The 24,497-nt window shown below is 43.8% G+C and overlaps 1 protein-coding gene across 9 annotated transcripts in view; it reads left to right on the plus strand.

Moving 5' to 3' along the window:
- The window catches only part of ESR2 (estrogen receptor 2), a 70,611-nt gene extending 46,490 nt beyond the window's left edge, over nt 1–24,121 (plus strand). Inside the window, exons 7-9 of one of the 9 annotated variants that reach the window (XM_023232132.2) lie at nt 919–1,052; nt 15,665–15,845; nt 23,508–24,097. In XM_023232132.2, the coding sequence (XP_023087900.2) occupies nt 919–1,052; nt 15,665–15,845; nt 23,508–23,601 (409 nt within the window). In that variant the 3' untranslated portion in view covers nt 23,602–24,097. Of the gene's footprint in view, nt 1–918; nt 1,053–15,664; nt 15,846–17,492; nt 17,786–22,621; nt 22,794–23,076 lie in introns of those variants that run through there. The other 8 variants (XM_023232127.3, XM_023232147.3, XM_023232138.2 and 5 more) reach the window with 8 other exon arrangements.
- The last annotated feature ends 376 nt before the right edge of the window (nt 24,122–24,497 follow it).

Below are 24,497 nucleotides of genomic sequence, written 5' to 3' on the forward strand. Positions count from 1 at the left end.
AAACAGTGGTTTTATGACAAAATCATCTAACTGCTTGTCAAGGACTTCCAATAACCCTGTGACTGATAATAATAGAGTGTTTTGGGGGAGAAGTGAGGTGGAATAATGTGTGTCTGGCTGGAGTGAATAGAAGCTGGTATTTTCCAGATAAAGTTCAAATAATTTATTTTCAAAGTATATTTAAACATTTATTTCTATAAGGAGTGCTCCAAAGAATTTTGATTAGATGGCTCAAGGTTTAAAGATAATCCTTGCGTGAAGATAATCCTTGGCAAGTCAAAAATTTTCCCCACCTCCATGTATACCTTCTTTTCCTGATTCTAATCCATCTTCTCTAATTGTGATTTCTTTGTCATATTCAGCTTTTTCAAATTACAGGTAAATGTCTTAGTTGCTACACCAGTTTCTAAATGACCACCGGGAAGTGAGAGTTAAGCCCTAGATATGGAGTTTTATTCTTGGGACACTTGCTTCTATGACACACAGTCTTCCTCATTAATACTTCCCGATGGGAACATGGAATGTCTCGTTTTGAAAAACGTGTCATATCTGGGGCTGGTTGACTGACATGGTTTTGATTGAAAACAATCTCAATAGGAGTGGTATTGCTATAAGAAAACATTTGGTGAAAATATAGCAGGAAAATATTCCAATGCATATTGTTGCCTAAATAATATTTACTCATATATTTACTTTTGGGATTTATAGGAAATAGCCTATCTTCTTTATATGAAGATAATTCTAGTAATTTCATATTGCTGGGTGTGGTCTCATTAACACCCTGTTGTAGTTAAAATGATATTATCAGATGAACATGTTACAAGATGAAACTTGAGATTAAAAATAAAACACTCCTTATTGTTTTTTTGATGGTTTCCTGAAGCTATGTTCCTTAAATTTCCAAACGAACTTTTGTAGGGATGAGGGGAAATGCGTAGAAGGAATTCTGGAAATCTTTGACATGCTCCTGGCAACTACTTCAAGGTTTCGAGAGTTAAAACTCCAACACAAAGAGTATCTCTGTGTCAAGGCCATGATCCTGCTCAATTCCAGTAAGTAACCACACAGCTGGGCCATGTTTTATCGGGGAGAGATGCTGTTTCTACAACTAGTGTGACATTAAGAAGAATGTTGAACTTCTATTTTATTTGAAAAGGGTAAAATGGTTTCCTTTTGGACTTTGTTTTTATTTTGATAGCGATTTAAACTGTAGGTAACTTTTGGTAACTTGGACATAAATTACTCATTAAGTGAATGACTGGCAATCAATTTAAAAGTAGCTCAAGCCACTTGCTGGAAAAGAAAAAGAAAAGAACTTTAAATTGTTTATCTTTTAACCTTTTTTCATTGCTTACACAGACACTTTACATGGTTGGCATGCATTTATACTTACGTTTGGGGTCCTACTTTTTTACAGATTCATTCATTCGGTAAAGATATGGTCCTAGCCTCAAATAGCTCATAGTGTAGGCAGGGAGGGAGAGAAAACAAATCATTAAAAATAATGATTTCTGTGCTATGATAAAGTCTACACAAAGTACTACTGGAAAATAGGAGAAATGCCAGAGTTGTTGCAGAAGGGAATGATGTTTGAACAAATCTTCAGGAAAGAGCAGAGGGAAGTAGGCATGACTGTAAAATGCAGTGCTGAAGATTAGAAACTGCTGCTCAGGCTTTGGGCAGCTTAGAAGAGGTTCAGGCACGGGAGTGTCACGCACAGATATGCAATATAGACAGGTCACTCTGGTTTCCATGTGGAGGACTAGAAAGGGCAGAGACTGAAGCTGGGGGCCCATTAGAGGCAATGAAAGCCTGAACTGACATTGTGGCATGAGGTCAGGGAGCAAGGGACTTGACTTGAGGGAAAAGTGGGAGGTAGAGGAGGGAAATAAGGTGTCTAAGATATGCAGATGGTTTAGTTTTGTTGGCTTTTTCTTATATAAATAATATCTGGTTATTGTAAATAAGCATTCAAATGAGAAAAACATACAAGGAAGAAAATAAAATCAGGAATACCTGCCCTTAAAATAACACTATAACTTGAGGCCGGGCGCGGTGGCTCAAGCCTGTAATCCCAGCACTTTGGGAGGCCGAGATGGGCGGATCACGAGGTCAGGAGATCGAGACCATCCTGGCTAACACGGTGAAACCTCGTCTCTACTAAAAACTACAAAAAACTAGCCGGGCGAGGTGGTGGCGCCTGTAGTCCCAGCCACTCCGGAGGCTGAGGCAGGAGAATAGCGTGAACCCGGGAGGCGGAGCTTGCAGTGAGCTGAGATCCGGCCACAGCACTGTAGCCTGGGTGACAGAGCGAGACTCCGTCTTAAAAAATAAAAAAATAAAAAAAATAAAAAAAATAAAAAATAACACTATAACTTTGGTGACCCTTCCTTCTTCCTTTCCTTCCTTTTTTCTTTTCTTTTTTTGAGACAGGGTCTTACTCTGCTGCCCAGGCTGGAGGGCAGTGGCATGATCATAGCTCACTGTAACCTAGAACTGAGCTCAAGTGATTCTCCCACCTCAGCCTCATAAGTAGCTTGGACTACAGGTGCATACCACCAGACCTGGTTAATTAAAACAATTTTTTTTTGTAGAGACGGAATCTTGCTGTGTTGCCAGAGGTGGCCTTGAACTCCTGGCCTCAAGCAGTCTTCCCACCTCAGCCTCCCAGAGTTCTGGAATTTATAAGCATGAGCCACTGTGCGCAGTCTGTATCTTGTTTTTTCACTTTTCTTTTTGAGACAGAGTGTCACTCTGTTGCCCCTGCTGGAATACAGTGGCACAATCATGGCTTACTGTAGTTCTGACCTCCTGGGCTCAAGTGATTCTCCCACCTCAGCCACCTGAGTAGCTGGGACCACAAGCACCTGCCACCACATCCGACTAATTTTTGTATTTTTTGTAGAGGTGAGGTCTCCTTATGTTGGCCAAGCTGGTCTCGAACCCCTGGATTTTTTTTTTTTTTTTTTTACTTTTCAAAATGCTGTGAAACCATTCTGGGTTAACTAGGAGAGATCTAACACAATCTTTGAAATGAGGGCATTATACGAAATTGTTCAACCATTTCTCTGTTATTGAATATCCAGATCCTCTTCCTTTTTTTTTTTTTTTTTTTTTTTTTTGGAGACAGAGTCTCGCTCTGTCGCCCAGGCTGGGGTGCAGTGGCGGGATCTCAGCTCAGCTCACTGCAAGCTCCGCCTCCTGGGTTTACGCCATTCTCCTGCCTCAGCCTCCCGAGTAGCTGGGACTACAGGCGCCCGCCACCTCGCCCGGCTACTTTTTTGTATTTTTTAGTAGAGATGGGGTTTCACCGTGTTAGCCAGGATGGTCTTGATCTCCTGACCTCGTGATCCGCCCGTCTCGGCCTCCCAAAGTGCTGGGATTACAGGCTTGAGCCACCGCGCCCAACTGATCCTCTTCCTTTTTAACATTAGGAAGCATAAACATTACTGCAATAGAGATGTGTTATTTTGTATGATTTTCTAAGTTTCTGGATGGTTGTCACACTGGTCAGTTCACGATCTACCTGGTGTCTAAGCCAGCTGCTCTAGCAGATATTGGTAGCTTTGCTTAGCCATTTACTCTTGTTCGGCCTTTAGGTTATTGATTTTTTTTTTTTCTTCCTCAAACACTGTGTATATCCAGGTTTTAATGTTCACCTGAAGACTTACAGATATCTCTATTTGGACAACATATGGGGCTTTCTTTATTCAATCTTAGAGTTTGATGCTTGAAACAACAGGGAGGTATCAGATTATATTATACTATGGTCTTTTAAATCAGCCAAAGTAGTGGTTCCTGAAGCCAAGATTCAATGCAGATTTCACTGTGGTCACATGTTTCCAGTTCCTCTTGATCTGGGGCCAGCTGACCTTCATACATGCCTTCTCTCACAGACTCTTGGATATTGGCACTAGTTTTTTTTTTTTTTTTTTTCCCGAGACAGGGTCTCACTCTGTTGCCCAGGCTGGAGTGTTAAGGATAGTTACTTTTGCAAAATATAACAAAAATGAATTATGAGAAAAAATAAAAGTGAAAAATACAAGTCCTAGTTTATAATATTATTAGTTATCATATTCAACTGATTTAAAATTTCTCTGTTGATTGCTATAAAAGTTTTTAAATGCTCACACTCAATTTCTACCCATCTCTTTGTAAATGGGCAACACACCCTGCATTAGCTCTGGAGGGAGCACAGGATACTGTTAGATCTGGGGTGGAGGGTGGGGTTAGCCCCTGAAGAACTGGCTGAGGGAGAATGAAGAAGGAATCTGAAGGCCATGTGAAGGTATAGAGACCTGGAGGACAACCTTTGAACATTTCTTAGTTGAATCTCAATCTGGCCTTACCTGCCTAACAGGTCATTTCCCCTGCACCCAACACACCCTTCCCTGTTGATTGTTACCATTCGCCTTTTACAGAATAATATGAGGGCCCAGCTTACACTGATGATTATGTTGATGTGCATATAAGGAAAGTCCAGCCAGTTTTGTTTTTTTTTTTTTTGACAGAGCCTTCCTGTTGGCCAGGCTAGGGTGGAGTGCAGTGGTGCAATCTTGGCTCACTGAAACCTCCGCCTCCCAGGTTCAAGTGATTCTCCTGCCTCAGTGTCCCAATCAGCTGGGATTACAGGTGCACACCACCACTCCTGGCTAATTTTTGTATTTTAGTAGAGATGATATATTGGTCTGTTCTCACACTACTATGAAGAAATATCTGAGACTGGGTAATTTATAAAGGAAAGAGGTTTAATTGACTCACAGTTCAGTTTGGCTGGGGAGGCCTCAGGAGACTTACAATCATGGTGGAAAGTGAAGAGGAAGCAAGATACCTTCTTCACAAGGTGCCAGGAAGGAGAAGTCCCAAGCAAAGGCAGAAGAGACCCTTATGTAACCATCAGATCTTGTGGGAGCTCACTCACTGTCATGAGAACAGCATAGGAGAAACTGCCTCCATGATTTAATTACCTCCACCTGGTCTCTCCCTTGACACATGGGGATTATGGAGATTACAATTCAAGATGAGATTTGGGTGGGGACACAAAGCCTAACCGTGTCAGACAAGGTTTCACCATGTTGTCCAGGCTGGTCTTGAACTTCTGGCCTCGAGTGATCCGCCCACCTTGGCCTCCCAAAATGCTGGGATTATAGGTGTGAGCTACCACATCCAGCCCACCAGCCAGGATATTTGAAATTGATGATGGAATAAAATCAACTCTTTCCGACCTTTTCTAAATCACCTACCAACATTACCTCACATACGTGCTACCATTTCTGTCAAAGGGAGGATCTGCTTGAAGAGTACCTTCCCATCTTGGCAATGGAGGATCATCAAATGCCAGATGATGGGGTTTCTCTCACTTTCAGAAATAATTTAGAACTCTTTTCTTGTGCAGGAAAGTGCTTCTCAGAAAGCAGTGTTTGCTTGTTGTTACAACACTTTGCAGTATAAAGCCTTCTGTTTGGCAAGGCTCCTTATAGGCATTTTAGCCTCCCAGACATCATATTGTGTTGCTGTCAAAGCTAGACGCAGCATCTGTGCAAATGGGAAAGATGAAGGCTACAGCATTCCCCTGCAGTATGACAGAGCTGCCACACTGAGAGAATTACAGAAGGCGAGGGAGACATGTGATGTAATTACCACTTATGGCGGTAAATGAGTAAAATTTGTTTACCATAAATCCAAGTTTAAGAAATCTTTTTTTTTTTTTTTTTTGAGACAGAGTCTTGCTCTGTTGCCCAGGCTAGAGTGCAATGGTGCGATCTCGGCTCACTGCAACCTGGGTTCAAAGGATTCTGCTGCCTTAGCCTCCTGAGTAGCTGGGATTACAGGCACCCACCACCACGCCTGGCTATTTTTTGTATTTTTAGTAGAGATGGGGTTTCACCATGTTGGCCAGGCTGGTCTCGAACTCCTGACCTCGTGATCCACTTGCCTCGGCCTCCCAAAATACTGGGCCTGCGCCTGGCCAGAAATCTTCTTTTAAGGAACTTCCTTTCTTTCTTGGTAGTCATACAATTGTCAAAATAAATTGATCCTGTTCAGCATTGCTATGGAGAAAATGGGACAATTTTCACTGCTAGGATAAGTGAGTCTTTTCTATGCTAGGTTTTAAGGGTTTGTAAGTACAGGCTTTTTTCTTCTGGATGGTATTTAAATTTAAAAGAAAAATAGGGATGTAATCTGCCTCCCTGCCTTAAAATTTAAAACCCTGACAGAATATATAAAACAGATATTGGACATTGGACAGCATTGTTCCCCAGGAGGAGGGATACAAACGAGGAGAGTCCTTTGTCCAGTTTACTGCCTGGAGCCAGTTTCCAGGTTGCAAAGCAGGGATGGGTGTATTAGGTTTCTCCAGAGAAACAGAACCAATAGGATGGATAGGTAAGTAGGTAGATAAATGAGAGGGGATTTATCATGAAGATTGACTTGAAGGATTATGAAGGCTGAGAAGTCCCATGATATGCATCTGCATGCTAGTTAACCAGGGAAGCCAGTAGCATTGCTCAGTGTAAATGGAAAGACCTGAGAGCTGATGGTGTAACCCTCAGTTTGAGATTGAAGGCCTGAGAAACCAGGAGGCCACTGGTGTGAGTCCCAGAATCTGGCAGGTGGAGAACCTGGAGTTCTGATGTCCAAGGGCAGGAGAAAATGGGTGTTCCAGCTCCAAGAGAGAGAATTTTCCTTTCCTCTGCCATTTCGTTCTATCTGGGCCCTCAGCCAATTGGATGGTGCCTGCCAACATTGGTTAAGGGCAGATCTTCCTTACTTAGTCCACTGTTTTTGTTTTTGTTTTTTGTTTTTTTGAGATGAAGTCTTGCTTTGTTACTCAGGCTGGAGTGCAGTGATGCCATCTTGGCTCACTGCAACCTCTGCCTCCTGGGTTTAAGCGATTCTCCTGCCTCAGCCTCCAGAGTAGCTGAGATTATAGGCATGCACTACCATGCCTGGCTAATTTTTTGTATTTTTAGTAGAGATGGGGTTTTACCATGTTGGACAGGCTGGTCTTGAACTCCTGACCTCAAGTGATCCACCCACCTCGGCCTCCTAAAGTGCAGGGATTACAGGTATGAGCCACTGTGCCTGGCTTTAGTCCACTGATTCTAATGCTAGTCTCTTCCTGGAACACTCTCAGACATACCCAGAGATAATGCTTTATCTGCTATCTGGGTATCCCTTTATCCAGCCAAGTTGACACCTAAGATTAACCACCACAAAGGGTAACCCAAATAGACACCAGTGATCTCTCTTGGTAGCAAGGCAGCTAGGACTTGGAGGGGAGAGTACTGAATGGGAAAGAGCTGCACACAGAATTTTGGAGATCTATGGAGAGTCCTCTTCAAGTCTTCAGCTGAGTGCTAATCTGCCCATGCTTATGAGGATACCAAGGACAGGGAAAGAACCACCAGAAAGGAGTGGGCAAAACAATCCCTAGAGTTCACACAGGGCCAGGAACAGTTCACATTCTCACCAGCCAGTACACTGGTGAAAAACCTTGTAGTACACTGGGCATTGGGCACTTCTCAGCCTTCATATAGTACTCAGAAGGGTATTGCCTCAGTAGTGGGCCTAGACTAAAGGCCATTATGATCCTACTAAGCAAAACTTAAAAACAAGCCTGGAGGATCAAACAATTGCTAAGTGATTTAACACATCCCATTTCATTGCACGTTGCTTTATTGTGCATCACAGATACTGCATGTTTTCCGAAGGTTTGTGGCAACCCTGCATTTAACAAGGCTGTTGGTACCATTTTTTCCAACAGCATGTGCTCACTTTATGTCTGTGTCAAATTTTGATAACACTTGCAATACTTCTAATTTTTTCATTATATCTATTACGGTGATCTGTAATCAGTGATTTTTGATGTTACTACTGTAATTGTTTTGGGGTGCCACAAACTGTGCCCATATAAGATGGCAAACTTAACCTATAAATGTGTGTGTTCTGACTGCTCCACCAACTGGTGGCCCCACCACCATCTGGGATTCTGGGAGAATTCTACCATGCATTTGAGGAATGAATAATACAAGTGGTATGGTTTGGCTCTGCGTCCCCACCCAGATCTCATCTTGTAGTGCCCATAATCCCCACCTGTTGTGGGAGGGACCCGGTGGGAGATGGCTGAATCATGGGGGTGGGTCTTTGCTGTTTTCCTGATAGTGAATAAGTCTCACAAGATTTGATGGTTATATAAAAATGGGAGTTTCCCTGCACAAGCCCTCTTCTCGTCTGCTGCCACATGAGATGTGCCTTTCACCTTCTGCCATGATTGTGAGGTTTCCCCAGCCATGTGGAACTGTAAGTCCAATAAACCTCTTTCTTTTGTATATTTTCCAGTCTTGGGTATGTCTATCAGCAGTGTGAAAATGGGCTAATACACCAAGTTTACACATACTCTTACAGAAAATTGAAGAGCATGGAATGTTTTCCAACTCATTCTGTGACTCTGATAGAACACCCAGACTAACACATTGGAAGAAAAGACAACAGACCAATTTCCAGCATGCATGTATATGCAAAAGTTCTCTAAGATTTTTTTTTTTGGTAATTAGAATCCAATACTGTATTAAAAGGATAGCACATCATGAACAAGCAGAATTTTCGGGAATACAAGTTTTCTTTAACATTTGAAAATCAATCAAAATTCACCATATTGACAGAATAATAATGAAAAACCATATGATTATCTTTTTTTTTTTTTTTTTTTTGAGACAGAGTCTTCCCTCTGTCGCCCAGGCTGGAGTGCATTGGCGTGATCTCAGGGCTCATGGCAACCTCTGTCTCCTGGGTTCAATCAGTTCTCCTGCCTCAGCCTCCTGAGTAGCTGGGATTATAGGTGCCCGCCACCATGCCCAGCTAATTTTTGTATTTTTAGTAGAGATGAGGTTTCACCATGTTGGCCAGGCTGGTCTCGAACTCCTGACCTTAGGTGATTCACCCGCCTCGGCCTCCCAAAGTGCTGGGATTACAGGTGTGAGCCACTGCGCCCAGCCATGATCTTAATAGATGCAGACAGCATTTGACAAAATCCAACATCCATTCCTGCTGAAAACACTGAACAAACAAGGAATAGAAGGAAACTTCCTCCACCCATTAAAGGGCATCTATGAAAAACCTACAGTTAATATTATACTTAATCACAATCAGGAACAAGGCAAGTATGTCCACTGTCCCTAATTCTATTCAACATTTTACTGTAAGTTCTACCCAGTGCAATAAAGCAAGAAAAGAGGTAAAAGCCATCAAGATTGGAAAGGTGGAAGTGAAACTCTTTATTTAAAAAACATGATAATCTATGTAGAAAGTCCTAAGGAGTCTAAAAAAAGTGAATTTAGCAAGTTTGTAAGGTGTAAGGGCAATATATATAAATCAATTGTACTTCTATGTGGCAGCAGTGAACCACTGGAAATTGAAATAAAAAACCAATACCATTTACAATAGCATCAAACATCGTGAAATCTTGGGACTAAACTTGCAAGAGACGTGAAACCTGCACGCTAAACACTGCAAAATATAGCTGAAGAAAATTAAAGAAATCCTGAGTAAATAGAGATGTTAATGGATCATAAGATTCAGTATTGTTTTCAGTGCTCCCCCAAAATTATCTATAGATTCAAACTGATAAAAATCCCAGGAGGCTTTTTGGTAGAAATTGATAAGCTGATTCTTAAAATCATATGAAAATGCAAGGGACCTAGTATAGTCAAAACAACTTTGAAAAAGAACAAACTTGGAGGACTTACACTACCTGATATCAAAGATAATGTGGTGTTGATGTCAAGAGAAACAAATAGGTCAATGGAACAGAGAGTCCAGAAATAATCTTTATAACTACAGACGGTCCTCAATTTATGATGGGGTTATTTCCCAAAAAAACATCTTAAGTTGAAAATGTTGCTAGTCAAAAATATACTTAACATACTTAACCTACTGAACATCATAGTTTAGCCTAGCCTATCTTAAATGTGTTCAGAGTACTTACATTACCCTGCAGTTGGGCAAAATCATCGAATATAAAGCCTATTTTATAATAAAGTAATGAATATTTCATGTAATTTGTGGAATACTGAAAGTTATTGTACTGAAAATGAAAAAACAATGGTTATATGGCTACTGGAAGTACAGTTTCTATTGAATGCATATCACTCTTGTACCATCATAAAGTCAAAAAATTGCAGATGAGTGTGTTCATTATCTTGGTTGTGCTGATGATTCCACTGTGTATATGTATGTCAAAGCCCATCAAATCGTACACACCAAATATGGGCAAGTTATTGCATGTCAGGTATACCTCAATGAATCTGTAAACAATGTAATGAAAACAAAACAAAAATCAAGAGAGCAAAGTTTGTAGGCTAAATGGAAAAGAGATACCACCAGACAGGGAACCAAATAAAGCACAGGGTGGGGGCCCTGGAGGATAAGGGTCAGGAGAGGAGAAATGGGGTAGGTCTCTTAAGTCAAAAGGCTGTGAACTTCTCTATCCCATGTTAGGATAGAAGTTTCCAAGTGCTGCATTTGTTTGCTGCCAGATGGCCTTGCCATGCTAGATAATCACTGAGCTGTCTGAAAATGGTCTTCTGCATAGTTTGGTTTCCTGTTTTCCTGTGTATGTGACGTGCTCAAGTTAGGATTATGTCACCCAATCACATCTGCAGTGGTACAGCACGCTAGCTGGCCAGGTCGGGGGTAGTCAGTAGTCATGTTTTACAAGCTGTCCATTTCTGGGTTATGCATATCTACTAACAATGGCTATAATATGGAATAGAAATTAACTGTCATCTAACTAAATTTCAGCTCAGTGTCTGGTGTGTATATCAATGATTTCTAAATACTAAGGATGTCAAAATGATTTATGTACAATGCTTTTGGTCTAGAACGGGATATACACTGAAATAGTTAATCAAAGGTCTGATCCTTCATGGACTTAAGTGGAGAGGCACATATTTCTCTCCTGAGGAGGGAAGGGAAAGGACTACAACATTCTAACTCTCTCAGCCAGTCCTCTTCCACTATGCATATATAGGATATGTGATACTTGGAATTCCTGTACCACACTTAGCCTTTGCTATGGCTCTTGAGACTAAGAGACAACAGAAAATATTGCATTTAACAACCTGTTACAATGCTTGTTAGAGTGTTTTTATAAACTCTAAGGTGTTATGCAAGTGTCATAGTTAATAGCCTACCCAACACCCAACAGAGAGACTGGCCATCTTGCCACCCAGGGGCCTGAGGACTAGATAAACCCTCCCTTGGATAGAATTAGAGGGGGTATGGAATTTAGGAATTAGAGTGTAATTAATTACATCAATTATCCCATAGTCTTTAAAATATTTTAAATTCGAAACAAGTCTATTTAAACAGTTTTAAGATTTACGAAGGATGAAACTTTTCATTAAATGAAAGAAATAGAGGGGTTAAGCCAGGAAATCCTATTTTACATTAAGAAAGTTATTAAGAGACACTGGCTTAAACCTTGGTTCCCTCTGAGTTTATAGGGAGAGTTCCCATGAAGTGAGTGGGTGGAGAAGACAAAGACACAGAGGGATGCTGATGAGGAAAGATTGGTGGGCGGGGGGGGGTCCTTTTCTGTTGACCAAGAACACTGGGGCAAAGCACAGTTGAACAGCAGCCTGCCGGCCTCACACCATGGCACCTTTTGAGTCCCATCTTCCCTCATGTGCTGGGGGCAGAAGGTGGTGATAGAGGGTGTGGGTCACGGCCAGAGGTTCGTTTCCTCAAAGCAAACGCCGTATACAGCTCCCCAAAGCCAGGACTTCTTTCCTTTGGTCAGTATTCTGGGACTTTTATTAACACATTCGATTTTTCTCATTTATTTGCCTTCAGTCAAGGAAAGCTTATGTTTTCATCCTTTGAACAAATCAGATGTGGCAAACCTTGGAGGAGGGGTGGCTGTCCCCCACCACTGTGCTGCTCACAATGTCATCAGGTGGGCCGGTGAGGAGCACGCAGCTGTTCCCAGCTGATAAAGGGGAGAGGAGATTGTGTCCTTGATTTTATTTCACTTTCTTTGGTATGTGTGGGGCATGGTGCCAAGATCTTGTCTTTTTTTTTTTTTTTAAACTATATTTCTTCAGTTTCATGAAAAGTAATTTAATTTTGTTCTATAGTGAATCCTGATGTTTTTACTTTTCGGGGGTGGAGAGGGTGCTACATTTTTGTTGTTTTCTGTGTCTGACTAGGCAGGGCTTTGGATCCTGTCCTTTGCCCCACCCTGCCCAGGGCCTGCTACTTAGCAAGTACTCTGTAGAAATGTGTTTGATGAGCAAGGGCCCGAGCACGGATGCCTGAGGTGCAGGCATGGCACCGCTGACTGGAGAGCCAGGCATCAGCAGGGTATTCTTCAGCACAGTTCCTTTCCGGGAGGGTATTTCTTTTCTATGTGATCAGTGAGAACAGGAGTCCCCGATAATTTTAAATAGGTCAGTCTTTTTGTATATACACTGTTTCCCCCTCCCCCCGCCATATGTAAAATGGATTTAGCACATGCCTTTCCAAAACTGCAGTGCCTCACCTCCCCAGACCGCTGTGGCTGATGGACTCTGGGCCCCACGTGGAGCTGTGCTGCCTCTACAGCCTGCAGAAGGCCCGGGGTCTGGCCTTGGCAATGACTGTGGTTTGTGAAGTAACACAATGACAAAGATATTCTCTGAGGGGAACCTTGGTCACACACAGCCCAGGGAATTTGTGTTATTGTAATTTTGGTTCTGAGGCATTCTTTTATTATTATTACTATTTTTAGTAACAGCTTTATTGTGATATAATTCATCTCCCATATAATTTCTCCATATTAAGTATACAGTTCAATGTGTTTAGTTTATTCACGGTAAGTGGTGCAACAATCGCCACCATCAATTTTAGAACATCAATTTCATCACCTGAAAAGAAACCCCATGCTTATTAGCCATCATTTCCCACTCCCTATCCCACCCACACCCCGAGGCAACCACTAGTCTGCTTTTCTGACTCTATGGATTTGCCTATTGTAGACATTTTATTATAAATGGAATCATACAACATGTGGTCCTTTGTGTCTGGCTTCTTTTGCTGAGCCTGATGTTTTCGAGGTTCATCTGTATCAGTACCTCGTTCCTTTTCGTAGCTGAATACTATTCCACTGTCTGGATACAGCACATTTTGTTGAGCCATTCATCAGTTAGTGTACATTCCACTTTTAGGCTGAGTTATGCTGCTATGAACATTTGTGTATAATCTGAGGATTGGTTTTTATATTTTCAATCTTTGTCACTTTGAACTGAGACATGTACAGGCACACAATTTTGGCTCCTTTTGGAATTCCCAGACACAGTATTTCTTAATGGCAACGGAAGTCCATGGAGCACATGTTACGCAGCTGAACAGACTACAGGGTAGTTAAAAGGAAGTGCTTGTTTATGCAGCTAAGTAAGCTTGAAATAATTTTCTCTGTACTTTTGATAATTTTCTGTGTGTACCTAAAACATACATTAGCATGCATATTTACCATTTCAAATATGATGGTGGGTTTGGTCAAAAAAATAAGGGTCTGGCCGGGCACAGTGGCTCACGCTTGTAATCCCAGCACTTTGGGAGGCCGAGGCAGGTGGATCATGAGGTCAGGAGTTTGAGACCAGCCTGGCCAGCATGGTGAAACCCCGTCTCTACTAAAAATACAAAAAATTTGCTGGGCATGGTGGCGTGTGCCTGTAATCCCAGCTACTAGGGAGGCTGAGGCGGGAGAATTGCTTGAAACTTGGAGGCGAAGGTTGCAGTGAACCGAGATCCCACCACCGCACTCCAGAGCAAGACTCTGTCTCAAAAACAAACAAACAAAACAAAACAAACAAACAAAAAAAACGGTCTGTGCCCTCAAAGCACTCATGTCCAGTCTTGCTGAGGGCAGAAGGGGTGGCTGTGGGGTGTGTGTGGGGACAAGCAGACATCCAGCATGTGGGGCAATGTGGAACCTTTGCCGGGGGTGAACAGGGCACTGTCAGAGCATCAGGGGACACCTCAGACCAGACTTAGGGTGGGATGGTAGGGAGGTTGGGGGAAGCTTCCAGAAGAAATTTCATGACCATGTTGGAATCCACAGGAGGAATGGGTATAAATGAGCAAGAGAATCAGGGTAGAGAAAGAGGAAGGAGAGTTTCCAAGCAGCAAGTTGAGCATGTTCGGAGCGTCACCTTGAGGGGGACTCAAGGTGAGGTGTGGTGGGAACTGCAGATGAGAGGAGCAGGGAGGGCCCTGGTACCCCTGATAGCTGCACCAGGTGGTTTGGACTTGATCCTATGAGCTGGGAAGTCATTAAAGGGAGCCCCATGAGCAGATCTGCATTTTGGCCACTCAGAAGGGGACACACGGGGTCAAGGGTAGGGTCTTGTTTCCTCTGAAGTGGGAGGGCAAGTCATCTCTGGGGTGACAGTGGGAGGTTTGAGGATGTGGGGGGACTCTGGAAGAACCAGTGTGGAGAACAAAGTGAGCAGGAGGGTCGGAGAAGCAGCTTCAGGGCTATTGAAAAGATGAATATTTTAAATCCGCATCATCAGACATTATGGAGGTCCCTAGGGATGTGGCAAAGCACTACACTTACATAATTGTGCTTCAGTACATCCGTTGCCTTAACTGAGTTGAACTTAGTTGAATTGAGCTGGCTTAATTGAACTGAAAATGCCAATAAAAATAGAGAACAAAAACTGCCAAAACAAATTCTGTGGATGCTGGAGCACCAGCTATCTTCAGTCTCATGATAGCCAAGACTCAGCAGCTCCCTGGTTGATTTCACATATTTATTCTTGCTTTGAAATGGAAAGCTTGGAAGAGAAGCTAATTATTAAAGGGAATCAAGGAGTCAGGGGTCCGGGGCGGGGGGTGGGGAGGAGATTTACCTGAGCTGTTACTTTGCTGCCACTGGGATGCCACAGTATCTCAGTCCTAGAGTTGGAGGGGAGTTAAACACAGGGCAGGGCAGGATGGGGAAGGCAGCCTACCCAGGGCGTGGTTGTGGGGACCTAAGCAGATGTGTTCCTGCATGCATTGTTCATTGAGGAACTGAGGCTCAGAGAGCTCCAGATGGTGGCTAGGAAGTAGGTCCATCTGACTCCAAATCAGTGGTCTTCCTGCCCCAGCCAGGTGCCACTCAAGTGAGATGTAGAGGTGGCAGCAGCGGCCCTGCCATGGCTGTCTGAGGCGTGTGGTACACACAAGGAGGTGGCAGAGGAGGCTTCATCATATTGGCCATTCCTTTGTTCATTAAACTCCCTTTAGATGGGGAGCCCTTCGTGGGGTAAAAGTAGAATTAATCTCACCTTCTGACCATCTCTGTATCTGTTGCCGCAGATGAGAAACACCATGTAATGGTTTCCGGAGACTAGATATACTTGCCATGGCAAGGCCACAATTATGGGTCTGGTGGGCACTTCAAGTGGCAATTTAGTCTGTCTGCATTAGGCCAGGCTTCTCTTCTAGCTCTGTGATGTGACTGGCTGTCAGGGAAGAGCCCCTGGGGAGGTAAGACCATGCTTATAAGGTCCTGCCACACATGCAGCTGTCAAAGCACCCAGATTACCTCGGAGCAGGCACACAGAACAGCTGAGCATACAACTTCCGCTCCTTTGCTCAGAGCAATGACTTGTGGCTTTTATTCTTTGTCCAGGTATGTACCCTCTGGTCACAGCGACCCAGGATGCTGACAGCAGCCGGAAGCTGGCCCACTTGCTGAACGCCGTGACCGACGCTTTGGTCTGGGTGATCGCCAAGAGTGGCATCTCCTCCCAGCAGCAATCCATGCGCCTGGCTAACCTCCTGATGCTCCTGTCCCACGTCAGGCATGCGAGGTACGCGCTCTCAGGAGCTGCTCCGCTCGGGCGTGGGGTGGGATTATGTGCTCAAAGGAGGGTGAAGTGATTTGGGAAAAGTGTCTGCAGGTTAAGGAAAATGACGCCTGAAAGGGAGTGGGGGATCTGTCAATTCACACACTTGTAGCCAAAGATGGGTACACAGTGGGCATGGAAGGAATGTCATGTGGTATCTTACAAAATCTGCATGGCGGCCAGTGGTGGTTCATCGGTTTTTCAGTTGCTGGGGTTTATAGCCTGTTTATGTAGTCCTAAAAGGGGCAGTTCCTCCCCTAACATGAACTGCCACTCCTCTTTATACCACCCAGGGCTGAGGCCCTGAGGTCATTTTTTGTGGAGAGGCTAAGACCCGCTCTCCTAGATGGCCCCTCGAGCTGGTGATATGGAGAAGTGCACAAATGCTTCCCTAAGAGTTGTTCTTTGGATGGCATCAGGAAATTAAGGATAAGACTTAAGACTTAAGTGGTGGGCCCAGCAGATTTAGGAAGGAAGGGCTGTGGGTAGGGCATGTTTCTGATCAGGAAATGTAATTGTGCATGCTGATGAAGAGGGTGTGTAGTGGTGGCTACTGTTGGTACAATGATGTTCAGCGCTTGGTGTCACCCACGATGAGGGTAGCCTTGCCCTGGAGCTGGAGGAGGGGAGGGGAGGATAGAAGGTAATTAACTGGTCACTGAGGAGGCAAGTCTAAAGGCTATGCAGAAGGACAATATACACCTCAAGAATCTTAAGTGAGAGGAGATGAAGACCTCTGCCTTTCCCCTTTAATGATTACTCAGCATACAGCCATTTGCAGAACAGATCCTGTTTGTAGATTCCTTCATTGTGAATTTATCTGCTTGCTAAAATTTCTTTGTAACCCCAAAATCAATATTCGTGGTGTTTTTGAGGTCATAAACAGAGTGGCAAAAACTTTGAGTTGCCCTTCATGCACAGTCCCAGCTGAGACGGAACAAGCAGCTGCTCTCCTACTGTCAACAAGTGTCCTTTACTTGGTCTACTTAGTGCCATGGTTTTACAGTTTTGAGCCTTTGGTGAGTGACTTCATTGTTGAAAATGGCCCCCTGGTGTGGGGCTGAAGAGCTGTCTAGTGTTACTCGGTGTGAAAAAGCTGTGATGTGCCTTATGGAGAAAGTATGTGTTAAGCTTTGCTCAGGTGTGAGTTATAGTGCTGTTGGCCATGAGTTCAATGTTAATGAGTCAATAGTATTGATTACATAAGGCATCTTTAGAAGGAAACACACATAAAACAAGGTTTTGTATTGATCAGCTGATGAAGATGTGGCCAGAGGCTTGCAGGAACCTAACCTTGTATTTCCCCTAGGAGTGAGGAGTCAGTGTTCACAATGATTTTATAGAACATGATTACTGCAAATAATGAGAATCTATTGTCCTATGTGCCAGGACATCATGGGTGTGTGGTGGGACACAGAGGCTGACAACGTCCTTGCCCTTGAGCCTAAATTATCAGGGGGAGCTGGATGCATGAGCCATGGATAAATGGGCTGGGGGAAGAGTGGGGTTAGGGGTGGGGTAGACTGACTCTGAGCAGGGAGCTCGGGAAGGCTTCGGTGTTCCTGTGGCTGCCTTGGAGGAGGGAATCTCAGCACCTTTTTGTCCCCATAGTAACAAGGGCATGGAACATCTGCTCAGCATGAAGTGCAAAAACGTGGTCCCAGTGTATGACCTGCTGCTGGAGATGCTGAATGCCCACGTGCTTCGCGGGTGCAAGTCCTCCATCACGGGGTCCGAGTGCAGCCCGGCAGAGGACAGTAAAAACAAAGAGGGCTCCCAGAACCCACAATCTCAGTGACGCCTGGCCCTGAGGTGAACGGGCCCACAGAGGTCACAGGCTGAAGCGTGAACTCGTGTGTCGGGAGCCTGGGCTTCATCTTTCTGCTGTGTGGTCCATCATTTGGTGATGGCAGGCTTGGTCTTGTACCGTCCTTCCCTCGCCCTCCCCAACTCCCAGGAGTCAGGGTGTGGAAGCCATAGTTTTCCTTGTTAGCAGAGGGCACATTTGAGTGCAGTGTTTCCACACTGAATGGCCTCATAGGATCTCAATGTGGTATTCTTACTTTCCATCTTCCTTCCTTCCCTTTGTGAAACATCTTAAAGGTTTTGGAATGCATGGTGGAAATCTGACTTGGAAAGGCTGCGAATCAGAGGGGAGAGGAAGTGACATGCTTACAGGAAGTGGGCTAACCCTTCTTTTGCAGTACACACTACCCTTTCCTTTGAGAGTTGACCTTTGTATGCTCTTTTCTGGACCACTTGATTGTAAGATTGAAAACCCCCGTGACAACTGCGTACTCACCTCCCAGGCCTGTGGGGACTGATCATATCATGATGCTTATTCTGTCAAAGGCCAGAGGGACTGTAGTCAAGCTGGGATGTCAGTCATGTTCTCTCCCTGACCTTGCTGCCAGCTGCACAGATTTGTCCCTCTTGATTTGCATTCACAGAGCCTGCCAATAATTTGGGGTATGTGTATATGAACATGTGATCATTTTCATGGAGAACTGTGGGAGATACAAATCTCCCTGCTCCTGGAACTGCCCTTCCTTAAACCTGTTGTCCCATTGGGCCAGGATGGGTGCTGGAGAAAGGCCGTGTTTGCAGGAATGGGGTTTTCTCCTGTGGGTGTGGGTGACAGCCACAGTGTTTCCCTGGGGCACTGTGGATGCAGTTTCCATCTTGTACAACCTCATAAGTAGCAGCCACAACTGCCACATCAGCCACCCCAAGTAGTCAGGGACACTTTGGGCTGTGGATGTGCACGGCGTGCTGTTTTATGGGTGGATGAGCAGCTATGCACCCCAGCGTGTCAGTTCTGGGGCCACACTGTGTAGCCTTGATGAGTACACCCCTTGAACAAGACCCAGTTTGTGAACTCTCCTTAAACAGAAATATTTAGGGATAATTATTTATAGCAAGAAAGAATTCTTTTACACTTGAGAGCGCTTTTAAAAATATTTTCTTATTGGAAAATTTATATGGTGGGCTGGGTGAAAAAGAAACAGTAAAAGTATTAGTTCTTATTCCAAGTGGAACCATAAACAGGATATGAAGAAGGGCACCTCTGAAATGTCAATTATAACTCACTTTTTAAAAGATTTGAAATTTTCAGTTTTGAAAACACAGTGAATGTGCAAAATGAGTAACAGCATACTTTGAAAGTGAGCAATTAAATAATCATGTTTCATTATTGCAGTAATGTTTTAAACAATTACCTTGTGATGTGATATTAAATATATATTTTTTGAAAATATGTTCACTTTGGCTAGCACATCCTGTATTTACTAAGTCATTAGGAAGATTACATTCAGTGTTACCAAGACTGGTTTTTGCTAGTAAGACCTTGAATAATCTGTAATTTTGATATTAGTGCAATTTTACTAAAAGTTGAGCTTCGCTGTTTTAGAAACGCTTGGACAAGTACCTAGAGAACACACTGATGTCTGCGTTCTGAGGCAGTTTGAAGTTATTCTTAGTGACTCAGTGTTACAGCCTTAGTAAGAGTTAGTACAGGCAGGATAAGCTTGGTTTCATAGGAAACACGGAACCAGTGTTAGTGTCAGCTTCTTTCCTCCTGATCAGCCTAGAATGCCCCACTCCCAATAGAGGGGTTTGGAAGCTGGAGAGTAGGAAGAAAGAGGCAAAGAAGGCAGCCTTCAACAACTCATTATGTGCCAGTGAAATTCTATTAAATGTATTTTTAAAAGAGATTACCAGGTAACAAAAACATAAAAAACCAAAACAAGGCCAGATGCGGTGGCTCACGCCTGTAATCCCAGCACTTTGGGAGGTTGAGGCAGGTGAACCACTTGAGCCCAGGAGTTTGACTCCAGACTGGGCAACATGGAGAAACCCTGTCCTACGAAAATACAAAAATTAGCCAGGTGTGGTGGTGCAGGCCTGTAGTTCCAGCTACCTGGAGGCTGAGGTGGGAGGATCACCTGAACCTGGGGGGATCAAGGCTGTAGTGAGCCGAGATCGTACCATCGTACTCCAGCCTGGGTGACAGAGAAGGCCCTGTCTCAAAAAAAAAAAAAAAAAGTTACCGTGGAATATATATATATATATATTTTTTGGAGAGTAGATCTTAAGACAGATGTGTTCACTTCTACTCCTGGGAGTGAATTGGCAATGGCAATCCCTTTAGAGCCTCGAGTGGGCAGTCTCAGGAGCGCCACACAGTGAGTTTCCAGCTGAGCTGTTCTCACCAAATCTCCCTCTGTTCTCACGACACCCCTCTGTCAGGCCTGTCTCATAGTCACTGCCTACTAGGACTGACTACAAAAGATTTGACCCTAAAATAGTCTTGAAGGGATTTTTCTAAAAAAATTAAGGTGGGAACATGAGACAAAGCTGTCAACCTAGTAACAAATCTGAGGACTCTTAACTACATTAAAAATAAAACAGTGCAAAAGCGATGGGAGCTGTGCAGTGCAAGTCTTGATCTGGAACACCTCCCCTGCTAACTCAGCTGGAAGGGCAACTATTTTAGATTTCAGTAAGGAAGAAAAATCTGTTACCAATACTTGGCAGAGCCACATTATATATCCATATATATTTATACGTGTAAGTGGAGTTGAAGCAATTCTAGAATTTTCTTTTCTTTTTTTTCTTTTGAGACGGAGTCTCGCTGTGTCACCCAGACTGGAGTGCAATGGCCGGATCTCAGCTCACTGCAAGCTCCACCTCCCGGGTTTACGCCATTCTCCTGCCTCAGCCTCCCCGAGTAGCTGGGACTACAGGCGCCCGCCACCTCGCCCAGCTAGTTTTTTGTGTTTTTTTTTTTTTTAGTAGAGACGGGGTTTCACTGGGTTAGCCAGGATGGTCTCGATCTCCTCATGATCCGCCCGTCTCAGCCTCCCAAAGTGCTGGGATTACAGGCTTGAGCCACCGCGCCAGGCCTAGAATTTTCTAGCATGTGAAAACAGGGTTTGGTTCTTATGACATCTACTAAGGGACTTTACAAATTCAAAGTGAACCTTCTGTTTATAGGCCTATTTTGAAACAAAGTATCCTCATTTAATAAGGTTTGACTTTTTTTTTTTTTTGAGACAGGTCTGACTCCTGTTGCCCAGGCTAGAGTGCAGTGCAGTGGCGCCATCATGGCTCACTGCAGCCTTGACCTCCTGGGCTCAAGGGATCCTCCCACCTCAGTGCCCCATCCCACCCCATTCCCGCCCTCACCGAGTCACTGGGACTACAGGTGCACACCACCATGCCTGGCTAATTCTTTTAGTATTTGTAGAGATGGGGTTTTACTATGCTCCCCGGGCTGGTCCTGAACTCCTGGGCTCCAGTGATCTGCCTGCCAAGGCCTCCTAAAGTGCTGAGCTTATAGGCGTGAGCCACTGTGACCAGCCCTGCCACATTTTTTTTCAGTTGCTGAAAATCTTTTAAAAAGATGAAAACACATTATTTAGTACCTAAAGATAGTATTTGTGCCAGACACAGTTCTCAGTGCCTCAGATATTCATATTTAATCCTTATTATAATAACTGCTATTGTCCTGATTTTCTGGTTGTGGAACTAGACACGGTCTAAGCAAACTCGCTCAAGGTCACATGGGGAGGTGATAGAGCTGAACGCAGGCAGTCCAAGTCCAGTGCTGACAGTGACCATGCACTTCAACCAGTTTAAAAATTTAAAGACAAATATTTTAAAGCTGCAGAATCTGTCAGGTGCAACCTGACATGCATGGCTGCTGTGATTTAAATGGGGCCCCCTTGTAATACTCCTCACCTCCCACCACAACGTCCAGAACACCCCTACAGACACAGTAAGTTTGTAAACCTCTCACATAAAAGTTTAACTCCACCTTTTCATATCTTGTAAATTAAAGCCCATGGGGGCAAATTCACCTATTCGAGGTCATAAAACTACCCATGGCAAAACTTGGACTGGCACGCAAGTCTTCTGCTTTCCCAGCGGGCCAGTACTGCTCCTGCCCCAGGACTTGATTCTGTGAGAATCTGCTTTGTGAGCTGAGTCGCAGCAGAATGGAGGGGTGGTAAAGTTAGGGTTGTCTTCTGCTGTACCTTTAGATCCCATCTCCTCAGCTTAGGTGGGTCTGCATGAACCTTTACAGAACAGCAGCAACGACAGATGGAAAAATAAGATGCATTCTATTATTCCCATCGTTCCATCCCAGGTTCGTGAGCTAGTGGGTACTGTGATCTGTGACTGCTTTCCCATGGAACATGTTCCTTGGAAGTGTACTCGTGTAAAACTCACACCTTTTAGGCACTGATGCTTCCCTGTGGAGTGTGATATACTATAGTATTATAGTGTGAAAACATGTGCCACTCTTCTTTTATAGCTCTCAAACTTGCTGGAATTTTGGCTCCACTGACGGCTCTTAAGATGCACATTGTCTGTGATGTATGACTGTAGTGCCATTTCTGTTGCTTTGGGTCAAGGATTTTTTTTTTTTTTTTTTTTTTTTTTTATATTATTCCTGGGTTCCTATTCACTTGTAGGACCAGCCACTGGTAACTGGTGGTGGGTCTCCTCTATGGGAAGCACATAAGGAGTGGCGATGCCAGCCGCGAACAGTTCCCGTTGACTGTACAATGGATGTTTTTGCCGTTGTTTCCTCTGTTGGGTGTCTCAATGCCTTAACTGTGGGTCCTATGCCTTTTATCATTGTGTACCTCAGAGCCTGTTGGTTGGCTATCATTTGCCATTTTCTCAGACGAATGCTTTGTACCATGACACTAATTTGTTGATTTCATTTGCAGGCTTTACATTTGGGCCTTGTAGAAATGAATGTTTGCTGCTGTGTGAAAGCAGGTTTTGGGACCTGCTTTCCCTTCCTCCAGGGAGTGTTTTCCTTACTGTGTCCCTTTAATGTCTGTGGCACTGTCGCAGAGAGTTTAACATATAAATAAAGTGTTTCATTATTTTGGCTTTAAAAATGTATTATTTGTTGGGGGTTGAGTGTGAGAACTTACAGTAATTAGGCTAAGTAGTGTCTACATTCTCTTCTGATTTCTAGTATTTTGGGGTTAGAGAGTCCTTTGAGAATTTGATGAAAACCAGGGCTAGTTTTCCTGGGAAAGAGCATCTGAACACAAATGCTTGAGTACGATTTCAGAAGAGTGAAGAAGCTCTGCTTTAATGTATGGCTTCTTAAAAAGAACAATCTCATGTTTAGTCAGCTCATCTCACACCTGTGATTGATTTATGACTATAGGTCCCGTGTACACAAGTAAAATGGGGCCCACACAAGTCCTGGTATCTAGTGCCTCAATTATTTGGATAGATTTTCTGTAATCATTCTGAGTTTGATTAGAATTATATCCTTTAGAGATGGGGTGAAAAGCAATTCATTCATTTGAAGTTATCTTAGTGCCAAGAGTCATGTGAAAATGTGTCTTGCATGTGGGCAATGAAAATTTTGCAGACAATATAAAACCCAGACTACTTCATAAAAGAGTTTTGGGAATACACTGAGCTCTGAGTGAAAGAAGCTACAGTGGCCTCCCTGGAGATGGGGGGCAAACCAGCTTAAAGGCCTTCATCCTGAGGAAGAGATGAAAATTGATGTGCACAGTATTAGGCTTTGAAATGCAGACCACACTTCCTTTCACTGCAACTTTGACTTGTCCCACATCTCTACTTAAGGGCAGAAAAGGCCTCTCAAACACTCACCTCATTTGGAATGGAAGACGGAGATACTCTTTTGCCTGAAGCAATGGATGGATCTGTGACCTTCTAATCAACTCGGTGGCCTAAAGAAAAATCTTGGGTAACATTTTCACTTCAGTTTCCCTCTGGGATCATTGTAATCCATGAAAAAAATAATTTTAAAGAGTTAAACTACTTTGAAGTTATGTGGTTAAAAACCACCTTCCTTTCTATATCAATCCAACAATTTGGTAACTTTAAACACTGAAGGTAAAGTGAAGACGGATTCTCTTCAGATGGTCTCCCTAACTGCCCAGGCCTTGCGGATGTGTCACCCATGAGGGGCACCAATGTGGAAAGCTGAGGCTTCAGCTACTGATGAGCTTCACTGCTTTCCCCTGAGGTTTGTGCTTTGCAGACAAGGGGAGGAGGGGACTGGGATTGTGTGGTCAGCTGTGTCTGCCAACAGATGCAGGTTAGGAACTAGGAACTGTGTTCAGTATCTTCCAATCAAGAAAGGGGAAATGCTGATGCCTATCCTCTTTGTTTAGGTAGAAAGTAAAATGTTACTGGACTTAAATGGGCAACAAGGGGCTTTGTCTGTTAATTTGTCATGGAGTGGGCTGGGAATCCAGGCACAGTGGCTCACATTTTGGGAGGCTGAGGTGGGCAGATCACTTGAGGTCAGGAGTTTGAAACCAGCCTGGCCAACATGGCAAAACCCCGTCTCTATCAAAAATACAAAAATTAGCCAGGCATGGTGGGGCGTGCTTGTAATCCCAGCTACTCAGGAGGCTGAGGCATGAGAATGGCTTGAGCCTGGGAGGTGAAGGTTGCAGTGAGCCGAGATTGGGCCATTGCACTCCAGCCTGGGTGACAGAGTGAAACTCTGTCAAAAAAAAAAAAAAAAGGAAACTGGGTATAAGATCCCTCCCTTCATGTCCACCTCTCATGCCATGCTGCCTTCGCCATTCCCTACAGCATCTG

Source organism: Piliocolobus tephrosceles, chromosome 6, assembly GCF_002776525.5.
Source record: "Piliocolobus tephrosceles isolate RC106 chromosome 6, ASM277652v3, whole genome shotgun sequence".
NCBI classification, from domain to species: domain Eukaryota; kingdom Metazoa; phylum Chordata; class Mammalia; order Primates; family Cercopithecidae; genus Piliocolobus; species Piliocolobus tephrosceles.